The sequence below is a fragment of the Periplaneta americana genome, chromosome 14 (assembly GCF_040183065.1).
Source record: "Periplaneta americana isolate PAMFEO1 chromosome 14, P.americana_PAMFEO1_priV1, whole genome shotgun sequence".
Taxonomy (NCBI): Eukaryota; Metazoa; Arthropoda; class Insecta; order Blattodea; family Blattidae; genus Periplaneta; species Periplaneta americana.
The window spans coordinates 11,746,614-11,769,782 of NC_091130.1; the positions used below are offsets into that span (position 1 = coordinate 11,746,614).

At 34.6% G+C, this 23,169-nt stretch overlaps 3 protein-coding genes across 4 annotated transcripts in view; 2 read left to right on the top strand and 1 right to left on the bottom strand.

Moving 5' to 3' along the window:
* The window catches only part of LOC138713146 (uncharacterized), a 48,455-nt gene extending 34,544 nt beyond the window's left edge, over window positions 1–13,911 (top strand). The window contains exons 9-10 of the mRNA XM_069844967.1: window positions 3,936–4,063; window positions 12,495–13,911. Of these exons, the coding sequence (XP_069701068.1) occupies window positions 3,936–4,057 (122 nt within the window). The 3' untranslated portion in view covers window positions 4,058–4,063; window positions 12,495–13,911. The remainder of the gene's footprint in view (window positions 1–3,935; window positions 4,064–12,494) is intronic.
* Window positions 10,450–17,237, bottom strand: Su(P) (prostaglandin E synthase Su(P)). The gene is made up of 6 exons (XM_069844966.1): window positions 16,905–17,237; window positions 16,500–16,709; window positions 16,064–16,266; window positions 15,692–15,803; window positions 15,246–15,346; window positions 10,450–12,669 (listed from the first exon to the last, which is right to left on the bottom strand). Exons 1-6 carry the CDS (start codon window positions 17,235–17,237, stop codon window positions 12,408–12,410), a joined length of 1,221 nt encoding a protein of 406 aa, XP_069701067.1. The 3' UTR covers window positions 10,450–12,407.
* LOC138713144 (valine--tRNA ligase-like) overlaps window positions 17,227–23,169 on the top strand; it is a 43,929-nt gene continuing 37,986 nt past the window's right edge. For both annotated transcript variants that reach the window (XM_069844962.1, XM_069844963.1), the window contains exons 1-3: window positions 17,227–17,473; window positions 18,646–18,853; window positions 21,306–21,552. In XM_069844962.1, coding sequence (XP_069701063.1) covers window positions 17,227–17,473; window positions 18,646–18,853; window positions 21,306–21,552 — 702 coding nt within the window. The remainder of the gene's footprint in view (window positions 17,474–18,645; window positions 18,854–21,305; window positions 21,553–23,169) is intronic.

A 23,169-nucleotide genomic window follows, 5' to 3' on the forward strand; every position in this document is an offset into this window, starting at 1 on the left:
ACACGTAGTTCTAATGTTCACCACCTACGACGTCGGGCGCTGATCACCTTACTTCAAAGCACCAAATCTAGATGGTGCTGACCGCAGTTTCGCATCCTATTATATATTTATCCATGACCCTACGTTGAGCTCCAGGAACTGCCGATCACAGATCCGAAAAGTACACTGCAGCTAACATTATCTAGCAGTTCAAGGTTCCTACAGACAGTAAAATCTCGAATCGAAGGAGAATGAATTGAAAAATAAATGAAACAATGAACTAGATTACATAAAAGCACGTTTTACATTTTTAATTTTTTCAGGTCCATTTAAATGGCGGTTCTGCAGCTCTGCAGTTCTTATTGTAGAGCCGCCCCTGTTAGGGGGTGTACTATGTGTTCATCGTTGTCCTTTTCAGTACATTGTAAAATCCACCCCTGTGGAGCGACGGTTAGCCTGTCTGACCTTGAAACGAGCTGTCCCGGGTGAAAATCCTGGTTGGGACAAGTTACCTGGTTGAGGTTTTTTCCGGGATTTTCCCTCAACCAATTAAAAGCATAAGCTGGGTAACTTTCGGCGCTCGACCCTGGACTCATTTCGCTGGCATTATCACTTTCATCTCATTCAGACACTAGATAACCATCTTAGTTGATAAAGTGTTTAACACTGATTTATTGGATACTAAATGCCGCAAGTGAAGACTAGACGTAATAGACCGAATGAAAATAAACAAAAGACTCCCGTAACGTATTACTCTGACAGTTCATGGAATCGTAAAGGAATTCTAATCATAGACTGAACTACAACTTTTTCCAAACCCTTTTACACTACAACAATTATTGCGCCTACGACTGCCTGGACAAGCACCACATTTTACATTGTTGTTTAGTCAACTCTCCGAAGACAGGTTTGTACCTCATAAGTAACACCAATAAGGCATCACTCATGAGGCAACTAGGCCAGGAGATAACAGGAGATAATGGAGTAAGTCCACACCTGTGGAGTAACGGTTAGCGCGTCTGGCCGCGAAACCATGTGGCCTGGGTTCGATTCCCGGTCGGAGCAAGTTACCTGGTTGAGGTTTTTTCTGGGGTTTTCCCTCAACCCAATATGAGCAAATGTTGGGTAACAATCGATGCTGGACCCCGGACTCATTTCACCGGCATTATAACCTTCATCTCATTCAGACGATAAATAACCTAAGATGTTGATACAGCGTCGTAAAATAACCTATACTAAAAAAAGGTAATGGGGTAGAGTGGCCAGTTCTTTTCCCCCTCCAATGCATACATCGCCGATTAGCTACATATTTCACTAATCAGACTTCAGATGCATACAAACATATGTTACATTATGAATGATAAATTGTAGATAGCCTAATTATTTGATTAGGGAGTAATGAAAATTACAAAAATTCGTTATCTGCAGAACTGCCTGTTCTATAGCGCTAATGCAAACGTTCGTAGCGCTTTTCCGCTGTGACAAAAGTTTTTATTTGAGATGAACAGAAGACAGAAATTAATCAGTAATATATATTCCTACATTATCTATGACTGCCTGCAAACTCTGAGATAGGTTTTCCATTCCGCGTCTGAAGAAAACTGCTGGTTTGGTGTTAACCCTTTCTTACCTATAGATACCATATGGCAATAATTAACTTCATAGCATTTATATACACGTGTGTTACATATGAAGGTAAATTTTGCTGGATAACTTCTATTTCAATACATTTTCATCAATATAGTTTTGTTTCAAATGTTGCCACTCCCGTAACTTGGTCACTGAATTGGTCCTAATACAGCTATTTGTTTCAACATGGATTGCTTGTAAATTTAATTTGGGTTAGAAAGGGTTAAAGAAATCATCAAGCCAAGTTTGTAAAGCATCTTCATTATCAAAGGAATTCCCTTGAAGATTAATGCAGTCTACCTGGTCGTTTTTCTTCAATTGCGGCCGCAAGACGACTGAGTTGTTGACAATAAATATCAGCAGTTATGATTACATTCCTGGGAAGCAATTCGTAGTACACGACGTCTTCTTCATGCCATCAGACGTATAACATCATCTATTGTGAATGGACAATAACTTTTGTAATGGGGTGTTGTGTGTTGAAACGACAGAAACGTTTTCTTGCAGTGCTTTCTCCGATGACATTCTCCCTGCAACACGGCATATATGTTTCAAGCCGCCTCCACTGCCTTTGTTTCTCTATTAAACTGAAACAAAGGATATATCGTAAGTGTTCGTTTTTTCCACGTGACACTCCATCTTATTTAGCCCATAAATAGCACAAACTTTCTTCAAATCCGCAAAATTCAAGGCGTATTCACAAGCACAACACTTCAAATAACAAATGACAAATGACAAACGAAAAACAGTCTCCTAGCAACGCAGTGTTGTGTTTACGAACAAAAGCGCTACAAACTTACGCATCAACCAAATATTTTCCTACAGACCTTAGCTTACCAGAGTATATTCTTCTCTAGACCAGACTGCTTACTTGTCCCAGGGCCGAGTAACTGCTACGATACATCAGATCGTCGTGATATCTCCATGCGGCCAGTTTCTTGAACTTAATTCCTAATTTTTACATCCTGCTTCGGATCAACATAATATACATATTTAATCCATTCATTTTGTATTGTGCCATTCAGTATCTCGGTCATTACTTCTGTTAGGATAATAATCCCTACCTTAGATATTACCAAATTCTTAAATTTGATTTATCCTAAATTTTACCTAACCTGTAGCTGTAGGATACTGAGTGTAGGGGCTATTCCATATGAAATCGATCAGTAAAAAACCTCGCATTTTTTAAACTCTAATTTTTTCCCTATTTATACAAGGTGCTGAGGAGAGTGCATTTTCAAAAATATACTATCGAAAGTCAAACGGTTTTCGTATTGTTGAGCGACAAATTTAGCGTATTTTATAAAAACAAGCCTCTTTCAGCGCTCAGAACTCTGGAACCATTTACTGCAGAACATTGAACGGGGGCTTATTTTGAAGCTGACATTTGGTAGGTTATGTTAAGAAGTAATCCTTATTTTTATTGTACACAGAGAGACAGATAATCTGATTTTACTTACTTTTAGGCTTTTTGCTCATTTGTAAAAATGCAAAAAAATATTGAAAAAAACCTTGCATTATTAAGAGGATTCGGCATTGTTTGCTTAGTGGCACTGCAATAAGTTTCAAGGGTATTAAATAAATTATTTTCACACGCCTAGACTTGAACGGTGCAATACCGCACGCACTGGCCGAGAGCTGAGGATAAGCGAGCGCTGGGCATCATTTTACTCCTGTGTTTATGGAAACTTGTGGCAAAGCTAGCACAGCCATGACTGCTAGACGACACACCACGTGTTTGTCTCCTGGCCTTGCTTGTCTCGGCTAAGCTTCCGCCTCACAGTGAGCTGGTTAGTTCACGCGCGTACTATTTATTTTCTTTATTTGATATTTTCAATACTTTCTTATCAACATACCATCAGTAAAAAATATCTGTTTATTTGTACTTTCAAAGCGGAATCTAACTATATATTTTTAAAATATTTTTTCCTAGCCAAAGGCGTCTTAATGAGGAAAAATCTAAATTTCTCCATTTCCATAAAAAGTAAGAAAATCTGTTTATATGTCAATATAAACTTTAATTTCTCAGCATCAAAATAAACCATGATTTTAATCATTGGGTGAAAGGGTTTCGGAGCTACAACAGTTTAAAGTTGCTAATTTTATGAAAAATACGATAAATTTAAATATTTTAAATTTAAACACTATGAAGTTCTGATGCCTCAAACTTTGCACAAAGCATTGTATCACAGTTCTCTACGTACAAAAAAAAGTTTCATTGTATTTAGAAATTGTAAGGCCAATTTTTTCTATATTTCGGTCGATTTGAAATGGAATAGCTCGTAGGCTATAATGTAGCTAATTGGTTTTGTTTTGTTTTTTTGCAGCTGCATCAAAACCATTTGTGCTGACAGTTGTGACGAACGAGGGAGATCTTGTGGGTGGCGTGGCTCAAGGCAACGAAAACAGGGGCTTCAGCCTTAATTATCGACAGATACCCTGTCAATAAACTGCTGTAAGCTTGTTCTACCGCACTCTTTTCTTATACTATTTATTTGTGCTTGCCAATGAACTGTACTCTTTAATGCAGTGGTCGGCATTTCTTGTCTCGTGAGTCAATACCCGTCCCTCCTTCCTCTTAGCTATAACTTGTTCATTTTAAGTTACGCAATGTTAAGTAAACACGATAGGATCAGTTGTAAAACCAAAATCAGTTTCGAGTATGATAGACGAACATCTCGTTGCTTAGTTACAATTCGCTACATGCAGCTTGACTCCTAATTTTAATGAGTTAATTACACATTCATCTTAATGTTTAACTTTTGTATGAAATAACAGAAACAAATCATATTATACAAAAATGAGAAAGAATTTAACATTAGTACATTATGCAACCAGCCTATAATGGTAGTAATTAAGACACGAGTATGTTTATGAAACGAGCGCAAGCGAGTTTCCTTTTCATACGAGCGTCTTAATTACCATTATAGGCAAGTTTCATACGACTTTTTATGCTCGACCATACTTCTAACTTGAAATTATTCATAAGTATTCACGTTATTCTTATCTGACTGGGGAGCGGAACTGACCTTGTGCGATATCTCGTAAATTGTGAGATGTGCGCAGACGAGAAAGTATTGATTTTTTCCTAGAAACAAATGCCATTGACCTTCATATAATCTAGAGAGTAAAATAAAGATTAATCTTGATATAATCTTGAAATTGATTTAGTCATTGAAAAACGAGATGACAAATTGAATTTATTTGAATATTATTTACAATTAACGCTAATTATTATAGTAACAGAACATAACCTTCTGCGACAGTATTGGATTTCCAGCCTCCGTGACGTTTCGCTAGTCGTCTTTCGATTGCATATCCGAGAATAATCGATACTTGCGCTTTCATATTGCTACAATGGTGTCTTCTGATTGGTAGAACACCTGAACTTTAATGAATAGGTGTACTTTAATGAGGTCCATTAAAGGGCTGCTACCAGGTGTATAATTACTACATTTCGGCATGGTCGAGCATAAATATATATTTACATAAACTTTATTTATCTTTTCCTTAGTTTGTGTATGTTCACTGTTCGTCTCTGCAAAACTCGCAATAGTGAAGATGTTCCTCGATTTCTCCTCTTATACCTCCCTCCTTCCACCTTCCCCATTGCTGTGTTTTGCGGGGTGTATTTCATATAACGTCATCTTTGCCGCCCACTGATTTAATGGTTAAAAATCGGAACTGCAGATTCAGGACACGCTTCTGAGTCCGACTCTTTTGTGAGGGCTCGAATATGTATTAATAGTACCAACCTACGAAAGCGGTATTTCATAATTACCACTCCACCACTGAATCAACAGGTTACTTTCAAATTTGTAACTTATATTTGACTTTAAATCTAATAGTTATTTTTCAGACAGTTCAGCTCTGCTCCCGACGGGGAACGCGTGCATCAGATACGTTTGCATGGCCGGCGTGCACTACGTCATTATCGATTCATTATCTCCCGTTTATTTTTATTCATGTAACTTTGATAATAATAGCGTATAGGCAACTGTATAGAATGAACAATAATTACGGAATATTGCTAATAACTTCTTAAATTTTAATTCTATATAAAAAAAGTTTTATACAAAAGCTGTTGAAGTTCGCAAAAAGTTATTCAGGTATACAGAGTGTGATAGGCCTAGTAAACTTTACCTATATTAAAATTTACATATTCCCAATCTAAATTAAATTTTATGTGTGAATGTATAGAAATTTTACCTATTCTCCCTTTTCATATCTTTTAACTATCATTAAACTTGTTTTGTGGACTTCAAACTTCAGACAAATGGGTATGTAAAATCAGTCTAGTATATACAGTCACGAAGCTCAATACATAGTAAATATGCATCCATTGATAGTTGCTAACCACTAGGATCGCTACTATCGCCTCATTACAGACAATACGAAATAGGACCTGTACAGTCTATTGTTTCTAGTACCCTCATAAACTAAAGCTTCGTGACTGTATATACTAGACTGTGGTAAAATCGTGTTGAGTTGGCCATGAAACTAAACAAAACACTATCCTAAACAAACATTGCCACAGGTGTTCAAAATGAGAACCATTCATAACCAAACAATGTCACAGACAAAAATCAGACGATGTTATTTTCTGTAAAATACGTAAGGAACTATTTTAGAAACAGCAATTAAGTTTTCTCTGATTTTTGTGCAGAGTCCTGTACCCCACCATAAAATATTTAAAAAAAATCAGCTCCTATGTTTGTTAAATTAAAACGATAAGGTGAACAAATGAACATACAGTTGTCATTCATGATGTAAGTTATTGCAGAGAAGGCATTTATATTTTTATTATTCTATTTTATTTTTTACATTTTATAATTTTGTACACGTTTTATAATATTTAATGTAATAGAAGTATTTAAGAAAAAAATATTTTTATTTAGGATTATTAGTTTTGAATGCATATGTTTGTTATAATAAACTTATTATTTATTTTTCAACATTCGACTTGTAGAGTTACATTTATGCATAATTTATTCGAAGGTCTATGCTGAAATAATGGAATGCTTTAAAATAAATTTAATATATTTAGCTAACTTCAATACCACTGCCTTGTTTGAGATTAGCATCTAGGGTACTTCATTATATCCCACAGGAAATGAATGTACTCGATATAGCAAGTTCTCTCAGGAAAAAAAAAAATATATATACTTCTACCTCGTATTATTTGTTTCTCAGAATCAATCTTAATGTAGAACTATTCAGTTTAAAGGCTGTCTTTGCACAAACCTTACATAACAAAACTGTTCCATCAGTTGAAAACACATCGGCACCAAATTCACTAACGTAAGCAGGAAGTTTACTTTTCAATGGTTTACTGACCTGTCACCCGACAATAACTGACTGTTCCTCACTCAAATTTCTTTCTCCTACAATAATAAACACGTGTAGCACAAAATTGTAACAGTAAGATTTGAAAATATGAAAGCAAACAATTGGAAATATTACGTGACAACTTCTATGAGAACGGGCTTAATATTTAAAAATTATAAAGCTGATTGTTAGTATCGTGAAGACATGACAATATTATATTTGTAACTGTGGATTGTCGATCATTATTCGTATTACACCAATAGTATTAAAGCACGATTATTAGCAGATTAAGCACCGAAATGAATTACTTTTATTGTTCGTAAAGTTTGTCATAGTTTCAAATATTTTAATTTCATCACTCTGATTTACCCCAAATCACATTTATATCTATGGAAATAATGATTTACTTCCACCCAGTAAAAAAGGCATTTTGACAAACATCCGGGCTCTAGTCATGACTCATTTTCGAAATACCTAGTTATTGAGAAATATATTTTTGTTAAATAAAAAACGACTAGAATTCCAAAAACATATTTTATTACACAACATTTACATGATTCAAATTACATTTCACTCCTTTCCCACCACAGAATTCAACCTGTAGTCTACGAGATCATTTTATCAACATTATCTATAATAATATTTACAAGGTAGTTATCTATTCGTAATATCAGTTCACTTACTATCTCGACTATAGCTGCACAATGATCTTAATATATGAAGGTTTTGTCTCTTGCCTTGTACATACAAGATGATATTTTATATTATTATATTCAGATTAGATTATTCAATTTTCTGAGGAACGCAAGTTTTTATCATTTTCTGTGCCCATAGGAACATTTATTTTTAAAATACGAGAGAGAAATTAATTTAAGGGTAAATGAGGAAAATCTAAATCTAAATATTGCATGAATGTGAGAAACTTGTGTGGTACAAAGTTTTTGCTTAAAAAGTCCAAGATTTGAAAACAGAGATGATTTTAGAATGAACATTAAGTGAAATGCGAGATAGACAACTGGATTGATTTTGTTTGTGAAAAATTCTTTGTGAAAGGGGGAAAGCTAGTTCCGATACAAGGCAGTAAATAAAACATGTGAAAAGATACATCTTACAACATATAATAATTCAACTAGATTTATATTATAACAAAGAGAAAAATCATTTGTATTAAAAACACTGGGTTGAAATTTACAATGTTTCTTCTTCTTAATGGATAGGGCAATAGCTAACTTTCTCTCTTTCCAGGCTTTGAACTTAAAATAAGCTCAAATAAATTTAAATGTTTATTAATAAATACCATAGGAAATTATCCAGCAATGATCTAAATATAAGTCCTTAAGAGCTTTAAATGAAATACAGGTACTAAAAAAAGTGCACGTTCTAACACTATAAATATTATACAATACTATTCACAAAATTGGAAAAGCTGATAGAAAATAAAGGACATTTAGTTACATAATTATCATTAAATGACTCTAACTCGAAACAACTAAAATAATTCCTACTTCAAGCAATGATTAGTTAAATGACTCACAGAAACCCAAGTAATGATTGTCAAATTACACAAACATTATTTCATATCCAGAAGCTCTCGGCCTAATATAATCCTTACTATATGTATTAACACATAATAATGAAAAATGCCGCAGTCAACATCATGTTCCCTTCACCTGCTAGAAATCTCTTTTTAGTGTACTAGCTAACTGAAGAAGACTAATGTGCTAAATTAAATAATCATATCTACTGCATGATAAGTCTCTTAATGGATGAGTTCTAAGTCAGTTGACCAATTATTTCACTCCAAATCCTGTTCCATTATAGTACAGACGTGGACAAATTATTAGACAAAAACGTTTCTCTTGGAAACATAATATAATTCGTCATATCAACTATCATTATAATTCACAGAGTCTCTGTTGTTGTAAATATGATTGTTTACATCTTCTGGTATATTTTTCCAATGGTTAAGTATATTTTGTCTGGCTATGTTGGTACTACTGGTGTTTTAATGATATACTGCAGAAGATATTCAACAGTCTGTTCTCCCATGGCCTGCAAGAAGACCGGACATGAACAGAATTGAAAATCTATGATCTGTACTGAAGAAGAAAATGAACAAAAAGAGGCTTACAACAAAACATGGACTCATTTAAGCACTGTCTGATATCTGGCTAAATGATGCTGATATTCAAAGAAAGTGTCAAACTTTGGTTTCCAGCATCCCTGACAAAATCAACGTGTTAATAAAGAATAAGGAAATGTTCACAAAATATTAGTAACCTCAAGACTCAATTTTCTGTTCATTATTTCTATGCAAAATACATTTTTGTTCATTATTTCTACAGATAAATACAGCTTTGTTGCACATATAATTCATTTAGTCTAATAATTTGTCCACATCTGTACATTATGCAAAGAGCCTATAATGGTAGTAATTAAGATGCGAGTATGTTTATGAAACAAGTGCAAACGAGTTTCATAATTTTCATACGAGTGTCTTAATTACCATTATAGTCAAGTTTCATACGACTTTTTATGCTCGACCATATTTCTAACTTGAAATTATTCATAAGTATTCATGTTATTCTTATCTGACTGGGGAGCGGAACTGACCTTGTGCAATACTTCGTAAATTGTGAGATGTGCGCAGACGCGAAAGTATTGATATTTTCCGAGAAACAAATGTCGACATTGATCTTGATATAATCTAGAGAGTAAAATAAACATTAATCTTGATATAACCTTGAAATTGAATTAGACATTGAAAAACGAGATGACAAATTTGAATATTATTTACAATTAACGCTAATTTTATAGTAACAGAACTAGTTGTCTTTCGATTGCATATCCGAGAATAATCGATACTTGCGCTTTCATATTGCTACAATGGTATTTTCTGATTGGTGGAACACCTGAACTTTAATGAATAGGTGTACTTTAATGAGGTCCATTAAAGGGCTGCTACCAGGTGTATAATTACTACATTTCGGCATGGTCGAGCATAAAAGTAGGCTACTTACAGAATTTCGTATTTGGTTTTTATGATTTTTATTAGAATTAAGTTGATCTGTTCGAAAACATTTTTTCTGTTTTTATGACTTTCATTTTCATGTGTTTCATAACACAGTACATTCGTTTATTTCAGAGTCTTTTGTGCTAAAAATAATATGTGGGAGAGGAGTGGGGAAGTAGGTCACTTTTAATTGGATAGAGTTACGCAATAACAGGCCAACCAGCAAAATCACGTTTTAGAAATACTAATTTATTTAGTTGAATTTCAAGATAAATTCATAGTATCAATTTTGTTCAAATTCAATTGACTCTGTGCATGGAAGAATTATTTCAATACCAAACAGGGCGTTATTTTACCATTATAATAAACGTGATAGATAAACTGTATTGGTCTGTTGTCACAGAATACAAAATGGAGGGAAAGCAATTGAGCAAGGGCTAATACTCTGTGTTGAAAGTGGAAAATAAGAGACAGGTATTTTTTAGAAAAGTAACTCCATCTAATTGACATTCATTTCATTAAGAATTTCTACACAAACAACTCAGAACATGTATCTAGTATTTACCTCAATTTCTTAAGAATTATACACTGGTACAATATAATACAGTACTGACTTCTACTCTTTAAAATGAAGCAGTATTTTTTTAGATGTGAAGAGTTCACTGAAAGAGACAAGAATTGAGCAATATTTTTCTCCTTTTATAGACATATTGTAAGAAGTTTACACAATTCTTCTTCTAGCCATTCTGGTAATGAATAAAATTTCTATCTTTTGCAGATATTTGGTCTAGTATATTGCATTCTAGAAGACCATTTTCTGTTTAAGGGGTTAGGTACACCTTACAGCAGTAATATTTTGGAAATACTCAACATTTTTTTCCTCCATTACTGATCTTGTACAATAATGAAAATTAGTATGTGTAAAAACACTGTCCTTCTGCTATACGAAAAAAATATTTTTACGATTTGAAAAAATTATTTACATTTTTTTTTTTTTTTTTTTCAAAATTCAGTTCACTGTGCAGAGTTGATGCATTTCCCACATAATTAAAGAACTATCCAACATTCTGTGATGAAATTTTTTGTGAGTATTTATGCATGTAATATTTACAATATGATGCAAGATCACTTCTCTACCTTTGATAGATTGTCTGATAAAAAATAAATTCATTTTAAAAAATGGTCAAATATCAATATTTTCTCTTGCACAAAATAAAAAAAAAAATATTATTTATTAAGGAATGTAGTTGAAAGAGCATGATATTGTAAACATGAGTTTTAGGAATAAAATAAAGGAGAGAGAACGTGAAAAAGTTAACATGTTTTTTGAGTTATGAGGGAAACACTTCATCACTGCACAGTAGAGTTGGGCAACACGATTCTTTTTCAGAAGTCGATTCCAACGATTCAATCAGACATTATGAATCGATTCTAATGATTCGTTCACGATTCTTCTCAGTCTGCGATTCCAACTATTCTTTTGAATCATCAACGTGTTCACGATTCTTCCTACTCTGCGATTCCAACGATTCATCAACGAACGACTTACAGGACACTTTCCTTTGCAAACCACGCATAGAACAAAAACGTTCTACATCTCTCGCATAGATGGCATAAGAGGCGAGACATTGGATTGTCTCTTTCTCATTGGCTGGAACCATTCAGCATGACTTCTATTAGATAATGTTTCTAAATTATAATTTATCAACTGAACCTTATTACGAAGTACATTTTTTTGCATTACATCTCTATTTAACTATGCAAATTTCAGGTTTGTGTTCATTATTTTCCATATTTAACAAATGCAGTATTTTGATTTCACTCTCACTCGGGAGTATTCGGCACGGTTCGGAAATGTCCGTTGACAGGTTACATCAAACAAGTAAATAGAATCGTGGGTTACGATACCATGTCAATTCGTTACAATTCTTTTGAACGACGATTCGTTGATACCACGAATCGATTCTTATGATTCTTTATTATTAGTCGTTCGAATGAACAATTCGTTCACGAATCGACCTAACTCTACTACACAGTAAACTGCCAACATTTTGAAAAAAAATAAATAAATATTTTTTTTAAATCGTAAAAATATATAAATATATGTTTTTTCATATAGCAATTTTCACATACCAATTTTCATTATTATACAAGATACAGTAATGGAGGAATAAAACGTTGAATATTTCCAAAAATTTTACTGCTGTAAGCTGTACCTAACCCCTTAATTTGGGAAATACTTCGAAGAGCATATAAACGAATATACCAAAGTTGTGAAAACTTTTATTTCAAAATTACATTATTTCTGCTGTATACACCTCAGAAACTGCTGGTTGCTACTGATAATGCTGCATACCTATCTAACGCAGAAGTTTCCACTATTATCGTTACAAGCAATCTGATATCAACACATGTTACTGTAGTTCTGTTAATCTAATTTGTTATTTAGCTGTGTGGTTCAAATAGACATAGCAGCACTGCCCGCATGCCTCATTACACTCTCCTTCACGTTTTTATACCACGTTCCTATGGATGTATTTTTCAGCATGTCTTGGAAAGCATCACATCCTTCAATACTGCTTAGGACTCCATACACAGCCAAGTCAGAGAGGTTGGGGGCGTCTCCCCCCATGAAATTTGTTCCTTGCTTCTTCAGCGATCTCGTCCATTGATTGCATGCATCATACAAGGAAACTCGAACGTCATCCTTCAGGTTGTATCTGAAAAATAAGGCAAGATTATATCTCTTAATATACTGTATTAAACGACTGTATATCATATTTTGGGGATGTAGTATTCATAATTGGGGTCTGTGGTGTTGGCGATTGAATTCAGAGGTGAAAACAGCCATTGTTCTGAATAGAAGGTATGAGAAATGACAGTAGTGTTGTTGTTGTTTTCTAATGCCAGGCATTTGACATTTAACCTCTTGCACTCCAATAATTTTCAAAGATATTATCATGGTCAGCCACTGAAGCACAGATTTTGAGGTGTTCCGAATCCATTTCTTGGTTTGAGTTGCACAATGGGCAGTTAGGGGACTGATATATTCCAATTCTATGCAGGTGTTTGGCCAAATAATCATGGCCTGTTGCCAATCTAAATGCAGCTACAGACGATTTTCGTGGTAAATCGGGAATTAACTGTGGATTATGATGCAGAGAGTTCCATTTTTTCCCTTGAGATTGTGCTATCAAATTTTGTTTGTTGAAGTCTAAGTATGTAGATTTAATAAATCTTTTCACAGAGTAATACATAGATTTAGTAACAGGTCTGTAAGTAGCAGTGCTGCACTTCTTTGCTAAAGCATCCGCATTCTCGTTTCCCAGGATTCCACAATGGGATGGTATCCATTGGAATACGATTCTTTTATTGAGTGATATTAATTGAGAGAGCATTTTAGTTATTTCTGCTGTTTGAGATGAAGGTGTGTGTTTAGAGACTATTGATAGAATAGCTGCTTCGGTGTCTGACAATATAATTGCATTTTTAAATTTATTGATGTGGCAGAGAAGATTCCTGAGACTTTCACTTATTGCAATGATTTCTCCATCAAAACTTGTTGTTCCATATCCAAGAGATCTATAAAGTGAGAAGAGACAGCACATAACACCTGCACCGGCACCTTGTTCCCTGGAGATCAAGGATCCATCAGTGTATAAATTGAAGCCAATTTTGTGGAGGGTATCTAATATTAATTGTCTCTAAAGACAATTGTTTCATTATTTCAGTGTTTACTTCTGATTTCAGTATTACTTGTGTTAAATTTAGATTATATTCTATATTTAATAGAGTTAAAGGGTTTGGTTTAATTTGTAAGTTTTCTTTTAATTTCGGGATGTTGATTTTCTGTTTTAATTCTTGAACCATGGATATGAAACTTTTTTGAGTTTTCAATCTACAGAGAAGACTGTATGAATGCCAATTGTTTCCTGGTAATCTGAGAAGTTTTTCATATTGAATCAGTGCTTTTTCTTCTATTATCATTTTGATGCTGTTAATATTAGTGAGGAATCTCATAGAATATATTGGAGTTGTTTTGATTCCACTAGTAATGAGCCTGAGAGCTTATAAATGTATCTGTCCACAGAATAAGATATGACAGCCACAGAATTATACTACCTGGCAATAGGTCTCCAACACGTCCTGAAGAAATTCTATTATACTCAAGTTTCAAAATAATTTCGTTTGCTAAAAATACTGATATTGCAAGATACAACACAACTTGAAACACAGATTTAAACTTATCCAAGAAATGGATGTGGCAATAACAAATTATGTGACCTAAGACATGGCAGGATTGTAATAGATTTAGCTAATGTAATTGCAACAATGCACAACTTTAACTTTGGAAATCTTAGTAGTAGGTTCAAATTTGTTTAGGTTTAGAGTATTTGTCCTTATTTTTATAATATCCTATGCTAGCTTAAAAGTGCTTCCTGACAAGTGCTTGCCTCAAGTCACAGAAATCAAATATTTCCATCTTAGATCAAAGAAAGACCAAAACGTAGGTTTGAAGATATGAAAAAACCTAGATGTATAGATATTGTATTTAAATGCAAACTATAATTTAGGGTTAGCGAGTACCTAATTTTGGTATTTAGAAGTTTGGAATTCTGGCCTACTTTTAATATAGCCTACATGTTAATTTCTCTAAGATTCAAGAGAGCCAAGAGAATCTTCAATCAGGATAGATAGTACAGTACAGTACACTGCCATCCCATAATTAGACAATTTCGTGTCTAATATAAGTTACTTTTTAGTAGTAATAAGCTGGTTAACAACTGTGGAAAATTATCTTAATAAAACATACAATAATGAATTTTGTGGAGCTATACTCCCGTCGCTCTTATTTCTGGCAGCCAATCACGTTGCAGGTCGGCTACATTTAAACGTGTGCGTCTTGTCATTCGCTGGTGATGATGTAATTCACTTCCTAAGGCTCGATAAATACTTAATATAATCGCCCGCCATTTTGGCTCTTTCGTCCGCTTTCGTAGAAAACACGCGAGGACGTTATTTGCCGCTCAATTATTTGCTCAATTACAGTGCGTTTGATTTATTATCATAGGAGTTACGACATGATAATGTTTAACGGTGTGGCAAATAGATTCCTCGTATGGTAGCTCGGCAACGAAAGAACAAAAATGGCGAACGATACTACCTACTTAGACTTTATAGAGCTTTCACTTCCTAAGGCGTAAGCAAAGAGGAGGAGTCACGCCGGAAATAACAGCAACACGACTTTAGTATCTGCGGATTAAGTATGCAGTACTTCCGTAATACTATCTCTTACCTTTTCTTAAGTCTTTTTCCTATGATCCACATGGCATAAGCTCCAACATATATGATCAGGTACCTCTCCCAGGCTGGGAAATGCTTCTCCCATTCTCCCACCTACGAAAAATACATCAACACACCAACATGAAATGAATAGAAAAATCAAGCTGAAATATAATTTCACATATGAAACTATATTCTTCTCATATCATTCTTTTTTGGTTTTACCATTAGGTAAATGGCAATTACAACAGCTTTCCATTTTGAGGAAAACGAAATGTTTTTACAAAAAATTTTAAATGAAAAATTTACAGATATAACATTATTTAACTGATCCGATTAATTTACTGCAGATTTTAAAGAAAATTTTAATTATTAATGTTCCTGAGAAACATGAATGTTTATTTTTGGTTTGTTACACTTCTGATAACTTTTATTCCTATAAGATTGTAACGAACTTACTTCTGAGAACCAAGTAAAGGCTTGCAGTGCTTCTCCTTTTGTACGGTATACATTGGGAGACAACGTATGTACCAGCACATCATCGGCCCATTTTCTCCACTTCCTTTCTTCCCTGCAAGCAACATGAAATATATATATATATATATATATATATATATAGGTTTACAGTCAGATAGACTATAACAGACAACACCTAGTAAAGAAATTACCAGTTCTAACATATTAATACAACATAGAAGTGTATGTAATTATATAATTACTGCATTATATAATTTTTTAAATACACAAAAAATAATAAAAGGAAATTTCACAGCAGAAGTTCATAAAAAAATTACTGACTTTATAAAGAAACGATTTTCTACCAAAACTTACAAGATTGATTCTTTTGTTCTTCCTTTTGGTATATTTCCTTGGTACATTAGGAAATAGCGATTCAAAATCTCATTTTTCATTTTTCCCTCATCATCATTGAACGATATGGTGGGGTAACACTTCACAACTTCCTTCAAACCCTGATCCCTGTCATGTAGGAAGGAAGCCAAAGCAGAGATGATCATGGAACTGTCATTGAGTTGCTGTAAGCAAACATTTTGCGCATTACAAATGAGACAAACAGTTAAATGGACGCTATATGAACAATTCCAGCATGCTGCAGTATGGGCCAGACGCTCCTTGCTACGATCATGAAGCCAACAGAACTTTACTACTTGGGGCCGGTCTTCATAGAAACTCTCCGTATAGTAAAGGCCTATGGCAATAAAATATGATAAAGCTCGACGTGGAGTATTTCGTACACTCGATTACTTACCTGGTATCCGTCTTCAACATGTGCCAGTATTATAGGAACTTTTCTGTACTCAGTCCATTTTATCTGTTGTCTCAGGACTGGATTCACTTCTATCACATTGTACGAGAAGCCGTAGTAATCAAGAAATGCCCGAACTTTGCAACAAAATGGGCAGGTAGTGTACTGAAATAACGTCAATTTCAGTCCTGTATTATCAGTAGGCATGATCACCTATAAACAAACAGTTTAGTTTAGTTATTATACAAATAAGAGAAAAGGTATTGATAACAAATTCGTATGTTTGTGAGAATCAGCTCCAGTTCCTGTGTCTGGAAACTAAACCACTAAGCTATGTCAAATAAAAGATTCGGAAAGATTCTTCCTAACCTATACATGCATATAAAGAATTAATTTTCCAGTGCTCACCTCTCTAGATATTTGTACATCTGGCAGACTCTCCAATACTGCACTTGTCACACCCATATTTTTATTTAGTATACCTGGTATATGTCTTTGTGAATTCTTGTAGTAAGTATACCCGGCACCTACTACAGCACCCATGCTGATACCTAGAAGGCCCAACGTGAGTGTACTGCTTTGTCTCATATTCGACGTGAATGGTTTACCATGTGTTGACAACCGTCTTACATTCATTAAACCATAGCTTCGTGTTGAATAAATATCTCTTGCTTTATATATACAAAAACATGAATTTCTATATGATCTGATACATAGTTTTGCAACACCCATGGCTGCCATCTTGCTCTCACGTGCTACTTTAATGCTATCTGGAGGCCAACTTGAAAATTTCATTGTACAAATGACTGGGAAGATGCGACAATGTGGTACAGTGTCTAAATGTTGTAATGTTTTCTTGTGTAATTCGTACTCACTGCTAAAGTCATTACGCAAAACAATTTATTATCAAAGAAGATATTGCAGGAATCAGTGTGGCAGTACACGTGCTTCTGCCACGAAAGGTGCTAATGTTAAAAGTAAGGAACAATATGACGGGTACTACTTTACCTGCGTTCGAAAGGTTCAAAAGAGGGTTTTTAAAAATGGTTTTTCATGTACTTATACCTGGTAAGGTTTATCTTGTCTCAGTAGCAATAAAACCAAGTCCCTTCAAAGTAGGGTGGAGGTTATAGGAGGGTTGTAAATTTTCCTTTCAAAATCTTGTTATTGTACAGGCTGCCGGAACTCGTTTCTTGAAAGGTAAGCTCAGTGACGGAACTACACAGTATGAAGAGAGATATTTTGTTATTTTATTTTGCGCTACATAATGTATCAACTAGTCCCTTCCGACACTGGATGGATGGACGGCACCGCTCCACTCCCCATCGCCATAACAACATAGACGAAGTACAACGTATCTCCTTTCACAGTGAGACAAGATACATCACACACCTTTAATAGCATGAGTATGGATAGTTTTTATAATGGAGAAATAATAATACCGTGATCATTTGTAATAACAATCGAATAGTCTTAGCTCTGAGTAGTGTTCAGGGTAAAGTTGGGTTAGTGCTTGGGCCAGGTTAAGTTAGGTTAAATTAAAGGAAAAAAAAACTTTCCCTTCTTTAGTTGCTTTTGAACGGAATCATTTATGCTTGCTTACCAAGGATAAATGATAAGCACAGTACTGTCATTTGTATTGTGTCTTTGGTCCAGAAAAAATATTTACTGGCTATTACAACACTTCGGAAGAGTATTTTCCCTGGACCACAAAATACGTTTCGGCTAAATCTGAAAGAACAGATCACCAGGAGAAGTTATTCCCACTCTCGCCGCACGCTCGCCACACAACAACCGCTTTTTTTTTGTCTACTCCCCCCGGTGGCTCACTTCCAAGCCAACCATAATAAAATATCACACCAGATTGACGTGTGTTGTTGGTGTGTCACTACAGTAGAACTGACACATAAGTTAGGACTAACAATTTAATGAAAATGTAATCAGGATTAAGTTGGAATAACTTATATTAGGTTGATTTAATTTTCATAGTTTCCTATTGCGGATAATTTTAAATTATTTGGTGACGTGATGCCAAGAAGTCTATGTGAAAATGTGAAATAACTTCAAAAACAGTTTTTCCACATTCTTTATTCATATGAGAAATCTGGTTTCAGTTATAACCATTGCTGTTTTGAATTTTTATTTCCAGATGAGAAGTCAAGTTTTCCAGCAGCATACGTTCCAAAAGATGTCGAAAGTAACTGGTATTACTGGTGGGAGAAACAAGGCTACTTCTCGCCAAATCTGGCAGCAATGGGAGAACCGTTCAACATGGTTCTTCCTCCACCAAACGTGACCGGCACACTACATCTTGGCCATGCCTTGACATGTACAATTCAGGACGTACTGGCACGATGGTAATAATTTATTGTGTTCTTTCATCAGTAAAAGAATCTTGTGGAACTATTTTTTTTTTCAAAATGCATACACACTGGATAGAAAAGATGCTATGTCCCAATGTTTTTAATTCTTTTTTCTCGCATGCCTTTTAGTAGAATTACAGTTCTTGTTTTTAATAATCAAGAAAGGATTTGATGAATAAGCTATACTAATAAATCTGTAGCCGAAATTTTTCTGGTAATTTTTGATTTTCCAAAAATAATTGGTCTTAACATATATAATTAACCGCCCTGAAACCGAAAATCGCTTTTTTGAAATTTTTGTTTGTACGTCTGTCTGGATGTTTGTGATAATGGCTGAACCAATTTATATGAAAATTGGAATATAAATTAAGTTCGTTGTAACTTAGAAATTAGGTTATATGGCATTCAAAATATTTTATTTAAAAGGGGGGTTATAAGGGGGCTTGGATTAAATAAATCGAAATATCTCCCTTATTATTAATTTTCATGAAAAATATTACATAACAAAAGTTTCTTTAAAAATAATTTCCGATAAGTTTTATTCCATGCAACATTTTGTTAGGACTGATATTTAATGAGATAAATGAGTTTCAAAATTACAATAACAACGCCATCTAAGGCGGTGTAATGAAATAAAAAACAAATGACTTCGTCTATAAGGGGCCTTGGACAACAACAATCAAAAGCTATGAAACATAGCTTACAGAGAATGTTTCTGTGTTTGTATGAAGTAATATCGGAAGCTAAATTAACCGATTTGTATAATTAATTATTAATTCACCATTGGAAAGTGTAGTTTCTCTAGACGGACATAATGCTATAATGTTATTACAGTAACTTCTGAGTGAATCGAGGACAGGTAAGATTAAAATAGCTTCTTATGCACAGAAAACTTGATAGGCATTCGTTTCCTGTATTTCCTAAAATAATTTTTATGACCAAATGAGTGGTCTCTGGATCAAAATGATCGTATTTTAATTTTTTTAATACAATTTAAATTAAGTAACATAATAAACGATTTATCCTTCTATCAAACACGAATGTTCCCTGGATCAAATGTCCTATTTTAATTATGTAATACTCTATATGACAATATCTTTGAAAAATATTGGAGTGCAGGAGGTCAAATGACTTTATTGTCAAATGCCTGGCATTAGAAAACAACAACAACTTTATATTTAATTCTAACGGGTGCAGCGGAGCGTACGGGTATGACTAGTTCAAAATAAACAGATAAAAATAAAAATATGCCATGCAGAATAACATTTTTTATGATGGCCATTTTTTCATAAAGCCAAGAGTCATTTGTGACATAAGTATTCACTGGTCATCATCATCGTCCTTGCAGGTATTAGGCCTAGTGGCCTGTTACGTTCTCCATCCATCTTTTCAGGGGGCGTCCCAAAGATCGTCTTCCATGTGGTATATAGCGGAGAGTTTGTCTTGGGAGTCTGGAACGGTCCAGTCTATTGACATGGTTAAGCCATTTTGTCTATAGTGGTTGAGATGTTCATAAATAGGTGTAATTTTCAATTCTTTTGTAATTAGTTCATTCCTTTTGTGGTCAAGCAAGCTGTAGCCGGCAGTCCTTAGAAATCTCATTTCCGCAGTTGTTAGGTGTTGAACATCTGAGTTTCGGACAGTCCAGACCTCACTACCATACATGAGGACAGGTCTTGCTAGAACTTTATATGCTTTTAACCTGGTATGTTTTTGGGTTTTCGTGGTCGTGAAAACCTGGTTGATGGTTCTTAAGGCTCCCTTAAAATGTTGAATGTTTTCAGATATATCAGTAACAGGTAAATATGTCAAATTATAACCTAAATATTTAAATGAGTTTACCTGTTCTAACGTGGGGTTCCAATGCAAATTTTACTCCTAACTGGCTGTTTACCTTGGAACGCCATAATTTTTGTTTTGTTTGGGGAAATTTTCATATTGAATTTTGTGCTATTATATTCAGGTGATGTATTGAGTATTGCAGCTCGTCTTCATTTGTAGCAAAAAGAACCTGATCGTCTGCATATAATAATTTATCTAGAGTACAATTTCGGAAGAGCGGGATATTTCCATGAATTGTTAGTAGCCAATGCCTGATGTTGGAGTTGATGTATATATTGAATAAAAGTGGTAAGAAGGGGAATCCTTGACGAACTCCACAGTTTATCGGTCTCCATTAGGTATGTCCTGATCCAATAGTAATTTTGATAATATTGTGGTTATGTAATTCGTAAATTGTTCTTATAATTGCGTTTGGAACTGAGTCATCTGCCAAAATTTGAAAGAGCTTATTTCTGTCAACACGGTCGAAAGCTTTTTCGTAATCAATAAAAGCCAAGTGAGTTTTCTTTATTAAATTCCCTATGTTTTTCCATCAAAATCTTCAAAGTAAAATATTCACTGACGGGAACATGAATTCGTTGGTAATTGGTTATATTCTCTTCAGGCACAGAATGAGGGGCTCACCAGTTCTCTGGGTGCCAGGCATGGACCACGCCGGCATAGCAACACAGGTTGTGGTGGAGAAGAAGCTATGGCAGGAGAAGAGTTTGACGAGACATGATATTGGGCGTGACAAGTTTGTGGAGGAAGTGTGGAGGTGGAAGGAAGAGAAGGCAAACTCCATCGTCCAGCAACTCCGAAGACTTGGATTGTCTTTGGACTGGACCAGAGAAATGTTCACAATGGACCCAGTAAGTGATCACAGACAGATTTACATCGTTCTGGGGAAGCTTTATATATACAGGGTGTTTCACAGGTATAGATACAAACAGCAGGGGTACTGTCGGTGACTCAGGAGGAAGGGATGTGAACAGATAACATACGACAACACGTTCAATATTTGTACTGCAGTAAGCGGAAACATTAGGTCTCCTTCTGTTCAACTTTGCTTTAATTTCCATATGCATTTTTACTCATGTTTCCTGCACGAGTAATAACCTGGCTACTGGGATGCTTCTCTGAGTGATGTTTATAATAATCAACAGCGATAGTCAAGAAGGTCAAATTCTTTCCGCTCGTCTTCTCCTGAGTAACGGACAGTAAGTAGAGGACAGTGAAAGAAGGCAAAATTCCTAATAAACATATGAAGTTTTATTTTATCTCGTCACTACAGTTTTTCTGGGGTAACATAACATTCAATATGCACTGAAGTAAGAGAGTTTTATAACATGTGATCAATATGGCCACCATTCATGATAGGGCAGATATCATTATATTTCCTCATCAACAATCGTACATGTTCGAATATCTCTGGCATGTCTCTAATGCGTTGACAACCATTGACAATGCGTTCTGGAACTCATTAACATTAACAATAGGGCTGGAATATGCAAAACATTTCAAATATTCCCCCCCCCCCAAATCAAGAGGATTGAAGTCGGGGGACCTGGGAGGCCGTGGTACTGGTACACCATGGCCGATACATCTGTTGTGGAAACTTACGCATAGGAACTCTCTAACCTTCAAATGAAAGTGAGCCAGTGCTCCGTCATGCATGTACCACAGTCTTTCCTAAAAATATCACATCTCTGAAACTGTTGGTTTCCAGAGCTTCCTTTATTATAACTTTTTTCTTTCTTTCATTGTCGTCTAGTCAACCCTGCAGTTTGTATCTATACTTGTGAAACACCCAGTTTGTATATATATTTAATACAATAAAACTTTTACATGTTTTACACTTACATTTCACATTTACTCGCTTCTTTCTGAAGTCACAGAAAAATTCTTATACTTCCTGTGTTAAGAGTTGCATAATGTGGATGTGTGTGTGTGTGTATGTCTCCATGTGTTCACATATATGCATGTTAGTGTGGACATACACTATTTCACGGATATTTTGATTTTTCTTGCACTTCTCAATTCCATCATGGCTCTTTTTTTTTGTCTCAATTTCGTTACCTATGAATAGGCACTTTTACTGTAAAAGGAATGTTAAGGGAAGATGTCAGTCAAAATGGACAAAATCACACACAAAGAAAAAAATTGTCTCATTTAATAGTACATAGATTCAAGAACCTTTCCTCAAAATTTTAGGGCCAAATTTGGTCCTGATTATGTGTATTTACAATTTTAAGACATCTAAGGAGCATAAGGTACTGAAAACAATGTTTAACTTTGTCCGCATTTTCCCGTAACTTACATTCTTCAATACTTATGTAATATGTACATTTTCTCAGGAACCATTGGACAAAACTTTGCATGCTAGCTCTTATTGAGTTGATTTACTTTATCTAGCAAAAGAATTGTGAAATATGCTTTCTTTTATTTTTTTACATTACCAAAGAAAACTGATTTGTAATCTAATTCTT